This window comes from Mus caroli, chromosome 16 (genome assembly GCF_900094665.2).
Source record: "Mus caroli chromosome 16, CAROLI_EIJ_v1.1, whole genome shotgun sequence".
Lineage (NCBI taxonomy): Eukaryota > Metazoa > Chordata > Mammalia > Rodentia > Muridae > Mus > Mus caroli.
The window spans coordinates 20,667,880-20,681,961 of NC_034585.1; the positions used below are offsets into that span (position 1 = coordinate 20,667,880).

Here is a 14,082-nt window from a genome sequence, read left to right on the forward strand (position 1 = left end):
TTAGGTCAAACACTAGGCTAAGTACTATGTATATATTAACTTTCTCCTCAGCATGGTTTTGTGAGGTAGATAAGGTCTGACACTTGCTTCTCATGGTTGAAGAACAGACCCAAAGAGGCAGTCAGCTGTCCATCATTACAAAAATTTTGAGTGATGGAGGCTGGATCTAGCCTGGCTGGCTTTGCTACTCTGCCTCTATAAAGACCAGGGAAAGGGGGTTCAATGAATCCCAGTATCACCCAGGAATGAGCAGTGAAGACTGAGGACCAGGGAGGAAAGGTCACTTGCATTCACTGATCTTCTGTTGGTGACTGACCATACAGCAGGTGTTGGGCTGGGATTCGAACTCAGTTCCTCACCCCAGTGATCCTCTGGATCCAGTCCTTGTTGGGATAGATGTAAGAATAAACTCCATAGCGATCTTTCTTTCCACAATCTACACCCCAGGACACCACGCCCACCAGGTACCATTGGTCTCTCTCTGCATCTTTGGTCACCATAGGGCCTCCAGAGTCACCAGCACAGGCATCTTTCCCCCCTAGATGAAAGGGAGATACAGATAAAATAAATAGAAAGCCCCTTTCCCAGCACAAACCTGTGTCTGACTTGTAGTTCAGACAATTGGCCACTGGAGGGTGCAGCAGACCATTGGATCCAAAGCTGTGCTCTATAGGTCAGGCAAGATGATGTCAGAGAGGGCTGGTTCAGGAAGGGATGGCAAAGTTCTGTATTCCCCCACCTCTTCTTCCCTTCTCCCTCTGTTCTCCCATTCCCATCCCTGCTGTCTGTGTCCACCCCAGGTTCACAGTGTGTGTATAGCTGTTGGGTTCTTGTCTTACCTTCCTTTTCTCCGGCACAGATCATGTCATTGGTCACTTTCTTCTTCAATGGGGTATAGGCCTCCTGGCAGGTGTCATAGTTTACAATTGGGATTTCAATCTGAAACACAAAGCTGTGGTTGGTTCTCACACCTCGCTTAGGAGCCCTTGCTGCTCTGACAGCTCTGAGCAGGCTGCCAGAGGCCTTACACGTGGCTTCAGGAATTGCCGCGTGGTACATGGAAAGGCATGGCTGAATGGAGAACTGGAGACTCATTTTCTGCTACAGCCTCAGCTACAGACTTTCTGTAGGTACAGACCCTGGTAAAGCAGCTTTGCCTGATTGAGATTCACTTATTTTGTCTGTAATATGGAGACAATACTTGCCTAGGATATACCAACTTTAAATATGACAACATATAGAAACACTGTGTCAGTTTGTATATGCCTCCTCCATCTCTGCTCTGGAACCTGGTGCATGTGACTTTAAGAAAGAGAGACCTTTCTTAGAGCACTGAGACTCCCATACCTTATCTTAAAGATGGAATTCACGGTTCCTTGACAAACTTATCATAAACAGTTTCTCAATGGAAACGGGTGATCAAGATGCTAAGTTCTGTATACTAGGTATCTTTGAAAAGTAAGAATGTTATTTTTTTACACTATGTGGTTTTGCCTGCATGTATGTTTGTGTGCCACATGCATTACGGGTACCTGTGGAGGACAGAAGAGGACATTAGATTCTCTGGAACTGCACTTACAGACAGCTGTGAGCCAGCAGGTGGGTATTGGGTATTGGGAATTGAACCTGGGTTCTCTGCAAGAGTAACCAGTATCTTTCACAGCTGTTTCATCTGTCCATTCCCTAAATGCTAGATCCTGAGACAGCCTACCACACTGGCTCTGTAGCCAACTCTCATTTATTACTTTCCCTCACTACAAGAACTGAATGGAACATTTCCCCTTAGCACACACCCTCTGTTGGTTCTTGTTACAAGGGTACATATAACATATAACATATAACAAACACTGTCTCCAACAGGAACATGAAGATTCTCCTTGGGATGGCTCTCCTAGGAAAGTGGGGACAGGAAGGCATGTCATGAGGACATGCTGTCAGCATGTGCTGGCATCACTGACTAACTACTATCCATCCTTTGGGAGGCCATCTTGAACCTTTTGCCCCTTTTCCCTGGCAAACCTTGTAGCTAGTTCACAGGAGACAGCATGTAACCACTTGGAAGCTCATGGGTGAAACAATGGATGATTGCTACACAGTCAAAATTTTAAACTGTGATGAAAATAACATATGTTCAAGGATTTAAATATGGTGAAGAGTTTAGAACACAGGCCCATAATAGAACCCAGGAAAGTAAGAGCCAGGCAGTTTTTAGAAGAAATTTAGTAAGTTTGATGCTATCTCTAGTCCCCTTCACCTAGAAGTGTAAAATGACTCAGGGACTGAGGATGTTGCTTGGGCCCCAGACTTGGAGGCATGGCTCCTTAGGTCAAGTTCAGGATTCATTTCTGAAATCATAGGAGGGTTGCTTTCAAGTTCACTTCTGCAGGGACTGTGCTTCTTGGAGCCTGGCCTGGCCTTGCTAATTTCGTATGTGGTCTTCGTGGTGTGCAGATGAATCATGAGCCTGCTGGATACCCACACTCACTGTGTTCTGGGAGAATTTCTGTATTCTGAGGTTTTTACTCTATGCCAGACACATAGAATGGTATTTTGAGGCTGGAGCCCATGACCAGTTAAACAAACATATCAAACTTTCTGTGACTTTGAGTCCCATTAAATTTTGGAGTTGAGTTTGGCCCCCATCTTTTATCGTTTCCTTCCTCCTGGCCTCTAAATCCTAGAGCAGGCAGTATACAGCAGGAGGCCCGACGCGTGGCCAGGAAATGACTGCTTGCAGGATGTAAATTATACCTCACCTCCATCAGGTTCTCTGGAAACCTGTGTAGGAACTGCTTCCCCCAGCCGCTGACGATGACCATGGTTCCTGTTGGACACAGTGTGAGGAGAGAGTGAGAGAGGCTGAGGTGAGGGTGCTGGAGATTGCCCTGCCAAGGGCATCATCCTCTGCTGGAGGAGAAAGGGCTGAAATGGCTCCCTCGGAGGGAGAGGGTGGGAGAGCTGCTGAGGTGGCGGGCATTGCTTCTGTGATGGGTTACCTGGTTTCTTGGTTGATCTACCTCAACCTCCTGGCAGCTGGCAAGGCGCTGAGGCTGTGTGAGAGCTGTAATCTCACACATCCTGTTCCCCATGTCTACAGTATTGTTAGGGTGTAGGAAGGAGGTGCCTGGGCAGAGGCTCTGAATAAGCAAGGAGCCCAGCATAGAGAACAACAGGTCAGGTGACATTTTCTCCTCTTACATCAATTTAAGCCTCAGACTCCATATCTGGGAAACAAAGAGGCAGGACTTGGTAATCCCTAAATCTAGCCACGACATCCTATAAGTTTATGAAATCTCAGATGTGGGGACAGTGTGAATCCAGGCTAAGGGTAGAGAAGTCATTGCATTCTTATTTAATAAGGAGCCTTGGATGCAGAAAACATGGCTACATTTAAGTTCTGAGACCATCAACTGTACTTCCACACTTGCTCTGAAGACGTGATGTGCCTCAGCTTTTCTCCTTTCCTTCCTCCCTCCCTCCCTCCCTCCCTCCCTTCCTTCCTTCCTTCCTTCCTTCCTTTCTCCCTCCCTTCTTTCCTTCTTTCCTTTCTTTCTTTTTTCTCTTTCTTCCTTTCTCACTTTCTTTTTTGCACTTTATTAGTTCTTTTTATATTTTTACAATGTATTTTGATCATATTCATCTCTCTCTCCCCTAATTTCTCCCAGATCTATCCACTTTCTTCCCTGCTCACTCAACTTTGTGACTTCTTTTCTCCTTTATTTTATTTATTTTATTTTATCTTTTTCCTTTCTTTTCCTTTTTTCCTTTCCTTCCCCTTCCTTTTTCTTTCTTTCTTCCCTTCCTTCCTTTCTTAAACCCTACAGATCCAATCTGTTTAGCCTATGTTACTATTGGGCATGTGGCCTTTCACTGGAGTGTGATTGACCCTCCAGAGGCCGCACCCTTAAATTAAACTGACTCACCTTTCCACAAAAGCTATCAATTATCAATACCTTTTCAGTTAGGGTGAGACTTTGTGCCTACCTCCCTTCCCCACAATGGGATTTTGTCTGGCTTGGGCTTGCAAAGGTCTTATGCATACTATCACAATGGCTGGGTTGCCATGTGTGCAGCTGCCCGGTTATGTCCAGAAGAGAGCCTCCCTGTAGGCGTCCATCACTTTCTGCCTGCCTCTTCTGCAGAGAGCCCTGAACCCTGGCCTGCCAGGGGTATGCCACAGATATCTCATTTATGCCTGAGCATTCCTTAGCCTCTTATTCTCTGCAACTTGACCAGTGTGGGTCTTTGGGTTAATCTCTATCTTCTGAAGAAAGATGTTTTTCTAGCTTGAGTTGAGAGGTGCAGTAATCTATGGGCATAGCAGTAAGCCACTCCGAAAATGTTCTACAAGGCTTCCAGGAGGCATAAATAAGTTAGTGAGGGCCAGGAGCTGGAACATGTGAAGTACACAGTGCCTGATTAATCAGAGCCAGCTTTACCTACACAGTTCCTGCCAGCTCACTTCCCTTAAGCATTTCTCAGATTCCGGCTTTTTTATTTTTTTATTTGACATCTTTAATCCTCAGGAAATGAGTGAGGATATGACACACTGAATTCCAAGGAAAAGGAGGCCAGCTGGCCTGGGTTGGCTTCCTGCCCTTTGCTGGACATGTTCTGATTATGGTATTTCATTTTAATAACACAGGCAGCCTGATGGGGCTTTGTGTCCAGTTGAGAGGTAAAGGACTTAAGCTTACTGAGCCTGGTGGCATCCTCACGATGACTCACCAGGAAAGCCAGCACGATAATTCGAACTGTGCTGGTGATCAACTACTGTCCCTTAGCTGCAGCTTGTCCTGCCACCGTTTATTGGGTGGGTAGGGCTGGGCCTTGAAGCTTGAGCCCAGAGCATACAAGGCAAACGATTGAAGGACTCTGTTGCCAGCCTGAGCCACCCCCAGCCATGCTTCTCTCTTTGTGCTACTTTGTCATGCTGGGGGTGACAACTCGACTAATGGGGTTTTCAGGAAAGAGGGACACTTTCTACTCTTCCAGGCTCCCTCACTCCAGCCTCTTACTTCAGTCCCCTCCCCTAGTCTACATGCGATAATTTCTTCCTGCAGGCTCATCTCTTCTTTCTCAGAATTTCCCCTTTACTTATTTAGCTCACCAATACTTGATGCTAACTCCTCTATTATAGACACTAGGCTGGTTTTGTGTTCCTATATGGAAAACACATACGAATGTTTACCTTGTGCCTAATACAACAACTGTGTCACCATGGAATTAGTTCCAATTTTGTTGTAGGGGAAGCAGTGGGAAATCTCTCTCTCTCTCTCTCTCTCTCTCTCTCTCTCTCTCTCTCTCTCTCACACACACACACACACACACACACACTGTGTGAGAGGAGGTGTCCTACCATAGCCTCAGCAACTCTGGACGAGATCACTTTGTCGTCGCCGCAGCTGCAGTACAGGATGTGGTCAGGGGACAGATACTGTGCTAGCTAGTCTTTATGCCAACCCGATATAAGCTAGAGTTACCAGAGGGGAGGGAATCTCAGTTGAGAAATATTCTCTATAAGACTGTGCTATAGGCAAACTTGTAGGGCATTTTCTTAATCAGTGATTGATGGGGAAGGGCCCAGCCCATTGTGGGTGGTGTCATCCCTGCATTGGTCCTGGGGGCTATAAGAAAGCAGACTGAGCAAGCCAGTAAGCAGTACCCCTCCATGGCCTGTGCAACAGCTCCTGCTTCCAGGTTCCTGCCCTGCTAGAGTTCCTGTCCTGACTTCCTTTAGTGAATGTGATGTGGAAGCGCAAGCCAAAGAAACCCTCTCCTCCCCAGGTTGCTTCTGGTCATGGTGTTTCACCACAGCAATAGTGACCCTGACTAAGACAAGTACCTTCAGTGGAAGGCTGCTCAGGCAGACAGACAGGCATCACAAAGTCGTTCAGCCTCGGGCTCTCTGACAGTTCCACCAGACCAAGGTCGTTCTCAAACGTGGTGGGGTCGTACAGTGGGTGGAGTGTGGTGCGCTTTACACGCAGGTGCTGCTCATCTTCGTCTGAGCGCCGTCTCCAGTGCTTTCCTGGGCCACAGAAGGTGTGTGAGGCAATACTTGATGGTAACAGTGGATGCTTGTTCCCTATCAGCCCCAGCCCATCTAGTACCTGGTCTAGCCTTAAGTCCTTCTGTCTGCTACCACCCTCTCAGCAATCCTGTCCTACCTTCCATACCCCTCATAGGCTCATGGTTCCACCTCTGACATTATCAACCAGAGCATCTAGTTGACAATAATCACCCTTTATGGTCGGGGTCGTATGCTGACTGCTTAATGAAGCCTCTCCCGTACTTGAGTTAGAGGCTTTTGCTATGTGATAACCCAGGCTTAGAAAGACAGCTACACCCCGGGCGTGGTGGCGCACACCTTTAATCCCAGCACTTGGGAGGCAGAGGCAGGTGGATTTCTGAGTTCGAGGCCAGCCTGGTCTACTGAGTGAGTTCCAGGACAGCCAGGGCTACACAGAGAAACCCTATCTCGAAAAACCAAAAAAAAAAAAAAAGACAGCTACTGTGTATTCTCTCTCACATATATATCCTAGCCTTGGACTATTACATATGCATATGTAGCTAGAAGAATATATGAGCAAAGACCAGGAGACTAGAATGGGACCCACATGTATTAGCTTACAAAGTAATATTTCCATATATATATGATGCGTTCCATTACTGGGGTGAGCTACTAACATGGAAAAACAGCTCTGGTACCCTGCAAGGGCAGGTGCTCTTATCTGCTGAGCCATCTTTCTGGTCCTCTGAGACTAATTTGTAATGCAAGTTAGGTCACAAAAGGAGAGTTTTTTAATTCCAAAAACAAAGTTTTAATTACTAAAGATCTTGATGTACATGAAAAAGATATTTCCCTGTTGGGGCTTGGTTCTAACACTTTGTCTTAATTCAGCAACCAGAATCACATGGGACACTAAAGGATGCCTGCCCCCAGTTGGCTCTGATAGGGAAATAAAGTTGCCAACGGCCAATGGCTGGGCAGGATGAGAGAGGAGGGACTTTTAGATTGTGAGGGCAAGGAACAGAGGGAGGAGAGGAGAATTGCCATGACTCTGGGGGAGAGGGATTAGATTTAAGAGCTACAGGAAAGAAAGCTACCAGCCATGCAAGAGTTTGGGAAAGGAGACAAAGGAGCCACTTGCCCAATTGGGTCGGGGCTAACAGAGATGAAATGTTGATTTAGCAAGTTGATGCAGGAAAGTTGGAGGGGAGAATGTATGCTAGCCATGGGGAGGATTATAAATGCCCATCCACTGAGCTAGTCAAGGCACCTCAAAATGAGCTGGCATGCTTGTCTCCCATTCACGAATCTAGAGAGCTTTTGGGTGGGTGCAGCGTGTGTGACCAGCTGGGAGTCAAAGCAGTTTCACTCACTGCTACATTTCCCTACAAACCCCTATGACTCAAAAATCCCTGCTTCCCTCTTGCAATAGCCTTTGCTCTCCTTATGAAGTTTACAGGCTGCTGCTATGTGTAACATTAGTTCTTAATTGAACCCTGGCAGAACACTAAAGTGAATTGAGCCAGCAGGTGGTCTTTATTTTATAAAGGAGAGTCTTTAAAATTGTGGCAGTGGAACTCTGTTCCGAGAACCACAGCTGGCTTTAGAATCCTTGGCCCGGACTTACCCATGATAATTTTGAAGTCAGAAGGGCTGAACAAGTATGAGCTGTGTAGGGTTGTTTCTTCTGGATCAAGTGAATGGTGGAGGCAGTGAGCAGCTGTCAAAACCCAGTTGGAACCTGAAGAATAGAGCACACACATCTTATGGCCTGCCCTGTTCCATCCTGCCTCCCATCGAGTCAAGCTAAGGTCCTTACTGCTACTCAAGAGCACCGCCCAAGGTCCTACAAGCATCCAAACACACCTACATTGTGTTCCTTAAGGCCAATGGCAAGGGTGAGTATCTGCTAGCTCTAAATGGATCCTCACAAATATAGTGAGGGTGGTTCACAACTGTGCCTGGGAACAGATTATGTTCTTCAGTCCCCCCTCCCCGCACCGCCTCCACCCAGAGATAGCTTGAGCCCCAGTTCTGACACCACCAGGTTTGCAGGTGAGTCTCACCCCCACCTCCACCACAATACCTGATCTAACTGGGACCTCCTACCCCCAGGGTCCAGAAGACACAGGACTTTCTTCCCTGCTGGAGACATATCTTCCTTCTGGTCTGCAACTTTTTGGGAGAGCATATTTTTGCTCCAGCACCTACTACTCTGCCCACACTCACAGTCAGCTTCACTCTAAGGAGGTTAGCCACAACCAGGCACACAAATCAAGTGCTCCAGACCCTCTCCCACAGTAAGACACAGCCTGACCCAAGGAGGCCCACCATAACCATTACAGGAGGGAGAGGCCAGTTCACACCAGAGATAACCAGATGGTTAGAGGCAATTGTAAGAACATAAGCATCAGAAACCAATGCCACTTGGCAGCATCAGAACCCAGCTCTCCAACCACAGCAAGCCTTGGATATCCTAACATACCTGAAAAGCAAGATTCTGATCTAATAATCCATCTCATGATGATGATAGAGGACCTTAAGGACGACAGAATTAAATCCCTTAAAGAAATACAGGAGAACACAGATAAACAGGTAGATGCCCTTAAGGAGGAGACATGTGAATCCCTTAAAGAAATACAGGAAAACACAATCAAACAGGTAAAGGAATTGAACAAAACTGTCCAGGATTTAAAAACAGAAATAGAAACAATAAAGAAATCACAAAAGGAGACAATCCTGGAGATGAAAAACCTAGGAAAGAGATCAGGAGTCACAGATGCAAGCATCACCAACAGAATACAAGAAATAGAAGAGAGAATATCAGCCATAGAAGATACCATAGAAGATATTGACACAACAGTCAAAGAAAATACAAAGTGCAAAAAGCTCCTAACCTAAAATATTCTGGAAATTCAGGACACAGTGAAAAGACCAAACCTAAGAATAATAGGTTTAGAAGAGGATGAAGATTCCCAGTTCAAAGGGCCAATAAACATCTTCAACAAAATCATAGAAAAAAAAACCACAAAAACAAAACCAACTTCACTAATCTAAAGAAAGAGATGCCCATAAACGCACAAGAAACCTACAGAACACCAAATAGTTTGGACCAGAAAAGAAATTCCTCCTGTTTCATAATAATCAAAACACCAAATGCACAGAACAAAGAAAGAATATTTAAAGTGGTAAAGGAAAAAGGTCAAGTAACATATAAAGGCAGACCTATCAGAATTACACCAGACCCCTCAATAGAGCCTCTAAAAGCCAGAAGATCTCGGGCAGATTTCATACAGGCCTTAAGAGAATGCAAATGCCAGCACAGGCTTCTAAACCCAGCAAAACTCTCAATTACCATAGATGGAGAAACCAAGATATTCCATGACAAAACCAAATTTAAACAATATTTTCCTTCAAACCAGTCCTATAGAGGTAATAGAAGGAAAAAATCCAATACAAGGAGAGAAACCACACCAAGAAAAACCAAGGAATTAATCTTCTCACAATAAACCTAAAATAAGAGAACCATACAAACATAAGTCCACCTCTAACAACAAAAATAACAGGAAGCAACAATCATTGGTCTTTAGTATCTCTCAACATCAATGAATTCAATTCCCTAATAGAAAGACATAGGCTAACAGACTGGACACATAAACAGGACCCAGCATTTTGTTGCATACAGAAAACACACCTCAGTGATAAAGACAGACACCACTGCAAAGTAAAAGGCTGAAAAAAACTTTTCCAAGCAAATGGTCCCAAGGGCCATTCCAAGCTGTAGTAGCCATTCTAATATTCAGTAAAATAGACTTTCAACCAAAAGTTATCAAAAGAGATGGGGATAGGCTCATCACACTCATCAAAGGAAAAATCCACCAAAACAATCTTTCAATTCTGAACATCTATGCTCCAAATGCAACCCACATTTGTAAAAGAAATGTTACTAATGCCACTAAAGCTCAAAACACACCTTGAACCCCACACAATAACAGTGGGAGACTTCCGCACTCCACAGTCACCAATGGACAGATCATGGAAACAGAAACTAAATAGAGACACAGTGAAACTAACAGAAGTTATGAACCAAATGGATTTGACAGATATCTACAGAATATTTCATCCTAAAACAAAAGAATATACCTTCTTCTCAGCACCTGATCATACCTTCTCCAAAATTGACCATATAATCAGACACAAAACAAGCCTCAACATGTTCTCAGGATCCAACAGGGATGACATTAGCTGAAACACCCAACAACGGGGAGATAAAACCTGAAGAGATCATCTCTAGTAGATAGTTTTAGCCCCCAGTTGAGGGATGGGGCCACTCACCCATTTTGAAATTTTTAACCCAGAACTGCTCCTGTCTAAAGGAAACATATGGACAAAAAATTGAGCATAGACTGAAGGAAAGGCCATCCAGAGACTGTTCCATCTTGGATCCATCCCATCTGCAGACATCAAAGCCTGATACTATTGCTGATCCAAGAAGTACTCTCAGACAGGAGAGTACTTCTACTATGGCTGTCCTCTGAGAGGCTCTACCAGCATATGACTAAGACAGATGCAGATACTCATAGCCAACCTTTGGACTGAGCCCAGGGACCCCAATGGAAGAGTTAGGGGAAGGACTGAAGGAGCTGAAGGGAACTGCAACCCCATAGGAAGAACAACAATCTAAATTAACCTGACACCCCAGAGCTCTCAGGGACTAAACCCCCAAACCAAGAATACACATGCCTGGGTCCGTGGCTCCAGCTACATATGTAGCAGAGGATTGCCCTATATGCCATTAATGGGAGCAGAGGCCCTTTGTCCTGTGGAAGTTTGTTGATCCTGTGTAGGAGAATCCTAGAGGGGTGAGGAGGGAGTGGGTGAGTGGGGGAGCACTCTCTTAGAGGCAAACAGGGGGGAGGTTAGGATGAGGAGTTTGCAGAGGGGAGACTGTGAAGAAGGGCAACATTTGAAATGTAATAAATAAAATAACCAATTAATAAAATCTGGTGAGGACTGCCATCATCCTTGGCTTTGCTTGCTTGGGTATAGCCCTAATGTCAGTATTAGGGGTCCCTGGAGGTTCCTTAGAAATGAAGAATGTCATTATCAAGATCTCCCAAAGTAGTTCCTGTGAACATGATTACTTGGCAAGTACTGAGAACTATGGTTAGCAGCCAGCGAGGTGTCTGCACATTGGAATCACCTGAAGAATTAGGAAAGGTGTCAGCATTGTGACCTGCATCCCAGCCATATGCAGCAGAAGCATATAAAAGGATCCTCTGGGAATTTGACTGCCGTTGAGGCTGAGGACTACTGTTCAGAGCCAGTCCAAGTCATTACAACTACAGGCCTTCAGAACAGTGGTGTGGCTGGAGTGACAGTAAGCTAGTATTTCTTGATTAGTATCCTAGCATACTTCTTGGCTGCCATCTTGCCTTCAATGAATGCGTTCTTGATGTTTGCCTAAGGCAGAGTCAAGCTTTTAGCTCTTCCTTCAGTGGAGCTAACAGCAATAACTAAGGCCTGGACACATCCAGTGGGAGCCAAGCAGAAAAAAAAAAAAAAAAAGCATTTCAGACAGGGCTGGTCTGGGCTAGGCTGTAGTTCAGAGTCAAAGGCAGAGGCTGTTTCTGAAGCAGCTCCCAGAATCCACTTGTCCCCCTCAGAAGGAGTCACATGTTCTGGACAAATCTCAGAACAGAACATTCTCTTTCCCCAGGCACATCCTGAACCTGCCCATGCCTAGGAATTATTGGAGCAGTGGGTAAGGTGGGCTGAGGTACCCAGGTTAGGAAATCCTGCTTTAGAGCAGGGCTTTCTGGATGAGTCCATGTGTATGCTCTGGCTTGCCCAGAGATTAACTTCACCTTTGAACTCTGCCAGCTCCCCAGCCACCATCAGTGTGGACACAGAAACAGTGTTCTTGCTCTTCTTCAGTCTATTAAAACCCTCCTGGTCTCTCTGCTTTCTCCTATCCACCCTGCCTCTATCACAAAGAATAGCAGCAGCAGAGATTACAGATCTGCAGAGCTGTCGGGAAGGGCCAAGTGTGAAGGAGCTTTTAGCTGGGTCGGTGGTAAAGTGAACTTCAGCTTTCCAACATAAATGTGCAACCAGTTCTGACACTGGATGAACATTATTGACATAAAAAGTCAATGTTTAAAAAGCAACTTCAAAGTCTTAAAGCAATGAGTAAAGTCCATTTTTCACTCTTCTAACAAAGTTGGGAACATGACAAATGGTCTCCCTTCCTTCCACTGCCCTGACTCTTCTCCATCTCTCTGCCTCTCCTTCCTTCAACAGAGTTCCACCTTCCCGTTCTTCTTTCCTGATCTTTCCTTTCCCTTGGGTGTCTTGGGGCCTACTAGTCTCTCTTCTACTTGTCATTTGTCACCTTTATTTCTGTCTTATTCTGTTTTTAGTTCTCTCCCTCTTATGTTCCAGGTCCTATGTCTACTGCCCCCTTTGTCTCAGTCTTCTGTCCCTGGTGTTCTCTGGTTATCTGCTTTTCCCTTCTCTTTCTTGGTTCTGTCCTGTGCCCTAACCCACATTGAACTGGTCAGAATGTGCCTGGAAACCTGTTTCATTTCCAAGGATCTGATATGAGTTCTCAAGTACACATTGAAGAATCTTTAAAGCCCATTTCCCCTGACTTCCAAGGCTGCTACTGGTATTGATGGTGGTTGGGAGGGTGTAAGTGTGTGTGTGTGTGTGTGTGTGTGTGTTTCTCACTGATCTGGCAGCTTTGCTTTGGCACATCCCAGCTCTGTGTCACATGTGTGTACCTTGACTTGTAACTTGTATTCAACAGTCTGTCAGGAGACTCACCAGAGCCAGGAAGTGCTCCACAGCTCAAGGAATGTGAATAGGAGTATGCCTCCCCTGGTTCCAGCTGCAGCCTCCCTTATCCACACTGTCTTTATGGGGCAGTGATTCTCAATGAAGATTCAGCCAGTTTTCAAGGGAAGGTTGGTCCTTAGCTTTTACCCTGTTCCCAGCCCTGGGTCTTTCGCCCCTTCACTTTCTCCTTACCTAAAAGGCTACCCCCACAGAAGGGTTGTCCGTTCAGGTGTGACAGCATGGCAATCCATGGCATGGTACCCTTCTGGGCTGGGCGGCCATTGAAGATCCTGGAGATCTGCTTCCGGGAGAACTTGGGGACACCACACACTGTAGCCAAGGGAGGGAGGAACAGGTCATACTCTGTACTCCACCTTACCCATTGGGGTTACCAGCTTATCATTCTGTTAGAAGAGTGGAATGGAAGGTGAAGGGCTGAGGCTGGTGTCACATCCCAGTGCTGAGCTCTGGTAAGAAACCAAACCTACTGGGCTTGGTCATGGTTTTTTCAGTTATGTAAACCTGTAGATCCCCCCCCCTTTCTTTTTCCCCACCCTTCCCTATTGATGTTGGTTTTCTGTCACGCAAAAAAAAAATGTTATATTCCTCGTAAGGAAGCTTCATGCTCCATCACTGGGGGGCTCTTATCCTCAGACAAAGCCTTCCTCCAGGTCTGTGGAGTTGCACACTACCACAATGAAGGTCTTTCTGCTTAATCCCCTTATCCCCTGCATCCCTTGCTGTGGATTCATAGACAAGCCTATGGCTGAATGCCCTTAGAAACCATCCAGTGTGTTCCTCCTATCATACACCTCAAGAAGTCAAAGTCTAAAGGAAGTCTCTGGCTTGCCAAAAGTTACTCTATGGAGAAATGGCAAGAATATAATTCTGGATCACCTGACCCCCAACCCTGGGCTTGCTCCGCTCCAGCCAGCATCATTAATTCTGAGCCATATGGCTCCTAGGTCCCTTAGAACTCTCTGGATCCAGGCAGCCATGCGCCACTTTCAAAGCAAAGACTGAACTGAATCACTGGCAAATATGCTGCACCCTTGACCACATTCTTAGCTTCTCTCAGTGCTGTAAGTAGTTTAGGCACCCGCCCCAGCCAACATCAAGCTCCATTCCAGCAGACACTCAGGACATGGGGATGGATGCCCATCTATATTTTTATCTCTTCTTCTTTTACAAAACAGAGTCAAGGCTTTTCATATGCATACACACACACA

At 45.7% G+C, this 14,082-nt stretch overlaps 1 protein-coding gene across 1 annotated transcript in view; it reads right to left on the minus strand.

Moving 5' to 3' along the window:
* Positions 1-284: 284 nt before the first annotated feature.
* Positions 285-14,082, minus strand: part of Masp1 (mannan binding lectin serine peptidase 1) — a 68,477-nt gene continuing 54,679 nt past the window's right edge. The window contains exons 11-16 of the mRNA XM_021184437.2: positions 13,046-13,183; positions 7,641-7,754; positions 5,846-6,031; positions 2,757-2,824; positions 840-939; positions 285-538 (exon numbers count right to left, since the gene is read on the minus strand). Of these exons, the coding sequence (XP_021040096.1) occupies positions 348-538; positions 840-939; positions 2,757-2,824; positions 5,846-6,031; positions 7,641-7,754; positions 13,046-13,183 (797 nt within the window). The 3' untranslated portion in view covers positions 285-347. The remainder of the gene's footprint in view (positions 539-839; positions 940-2,756; positions 2,825-5,845; positions 6,032-7,640; positions 7,755-13,045; positions 13,184-14,082) is intronic.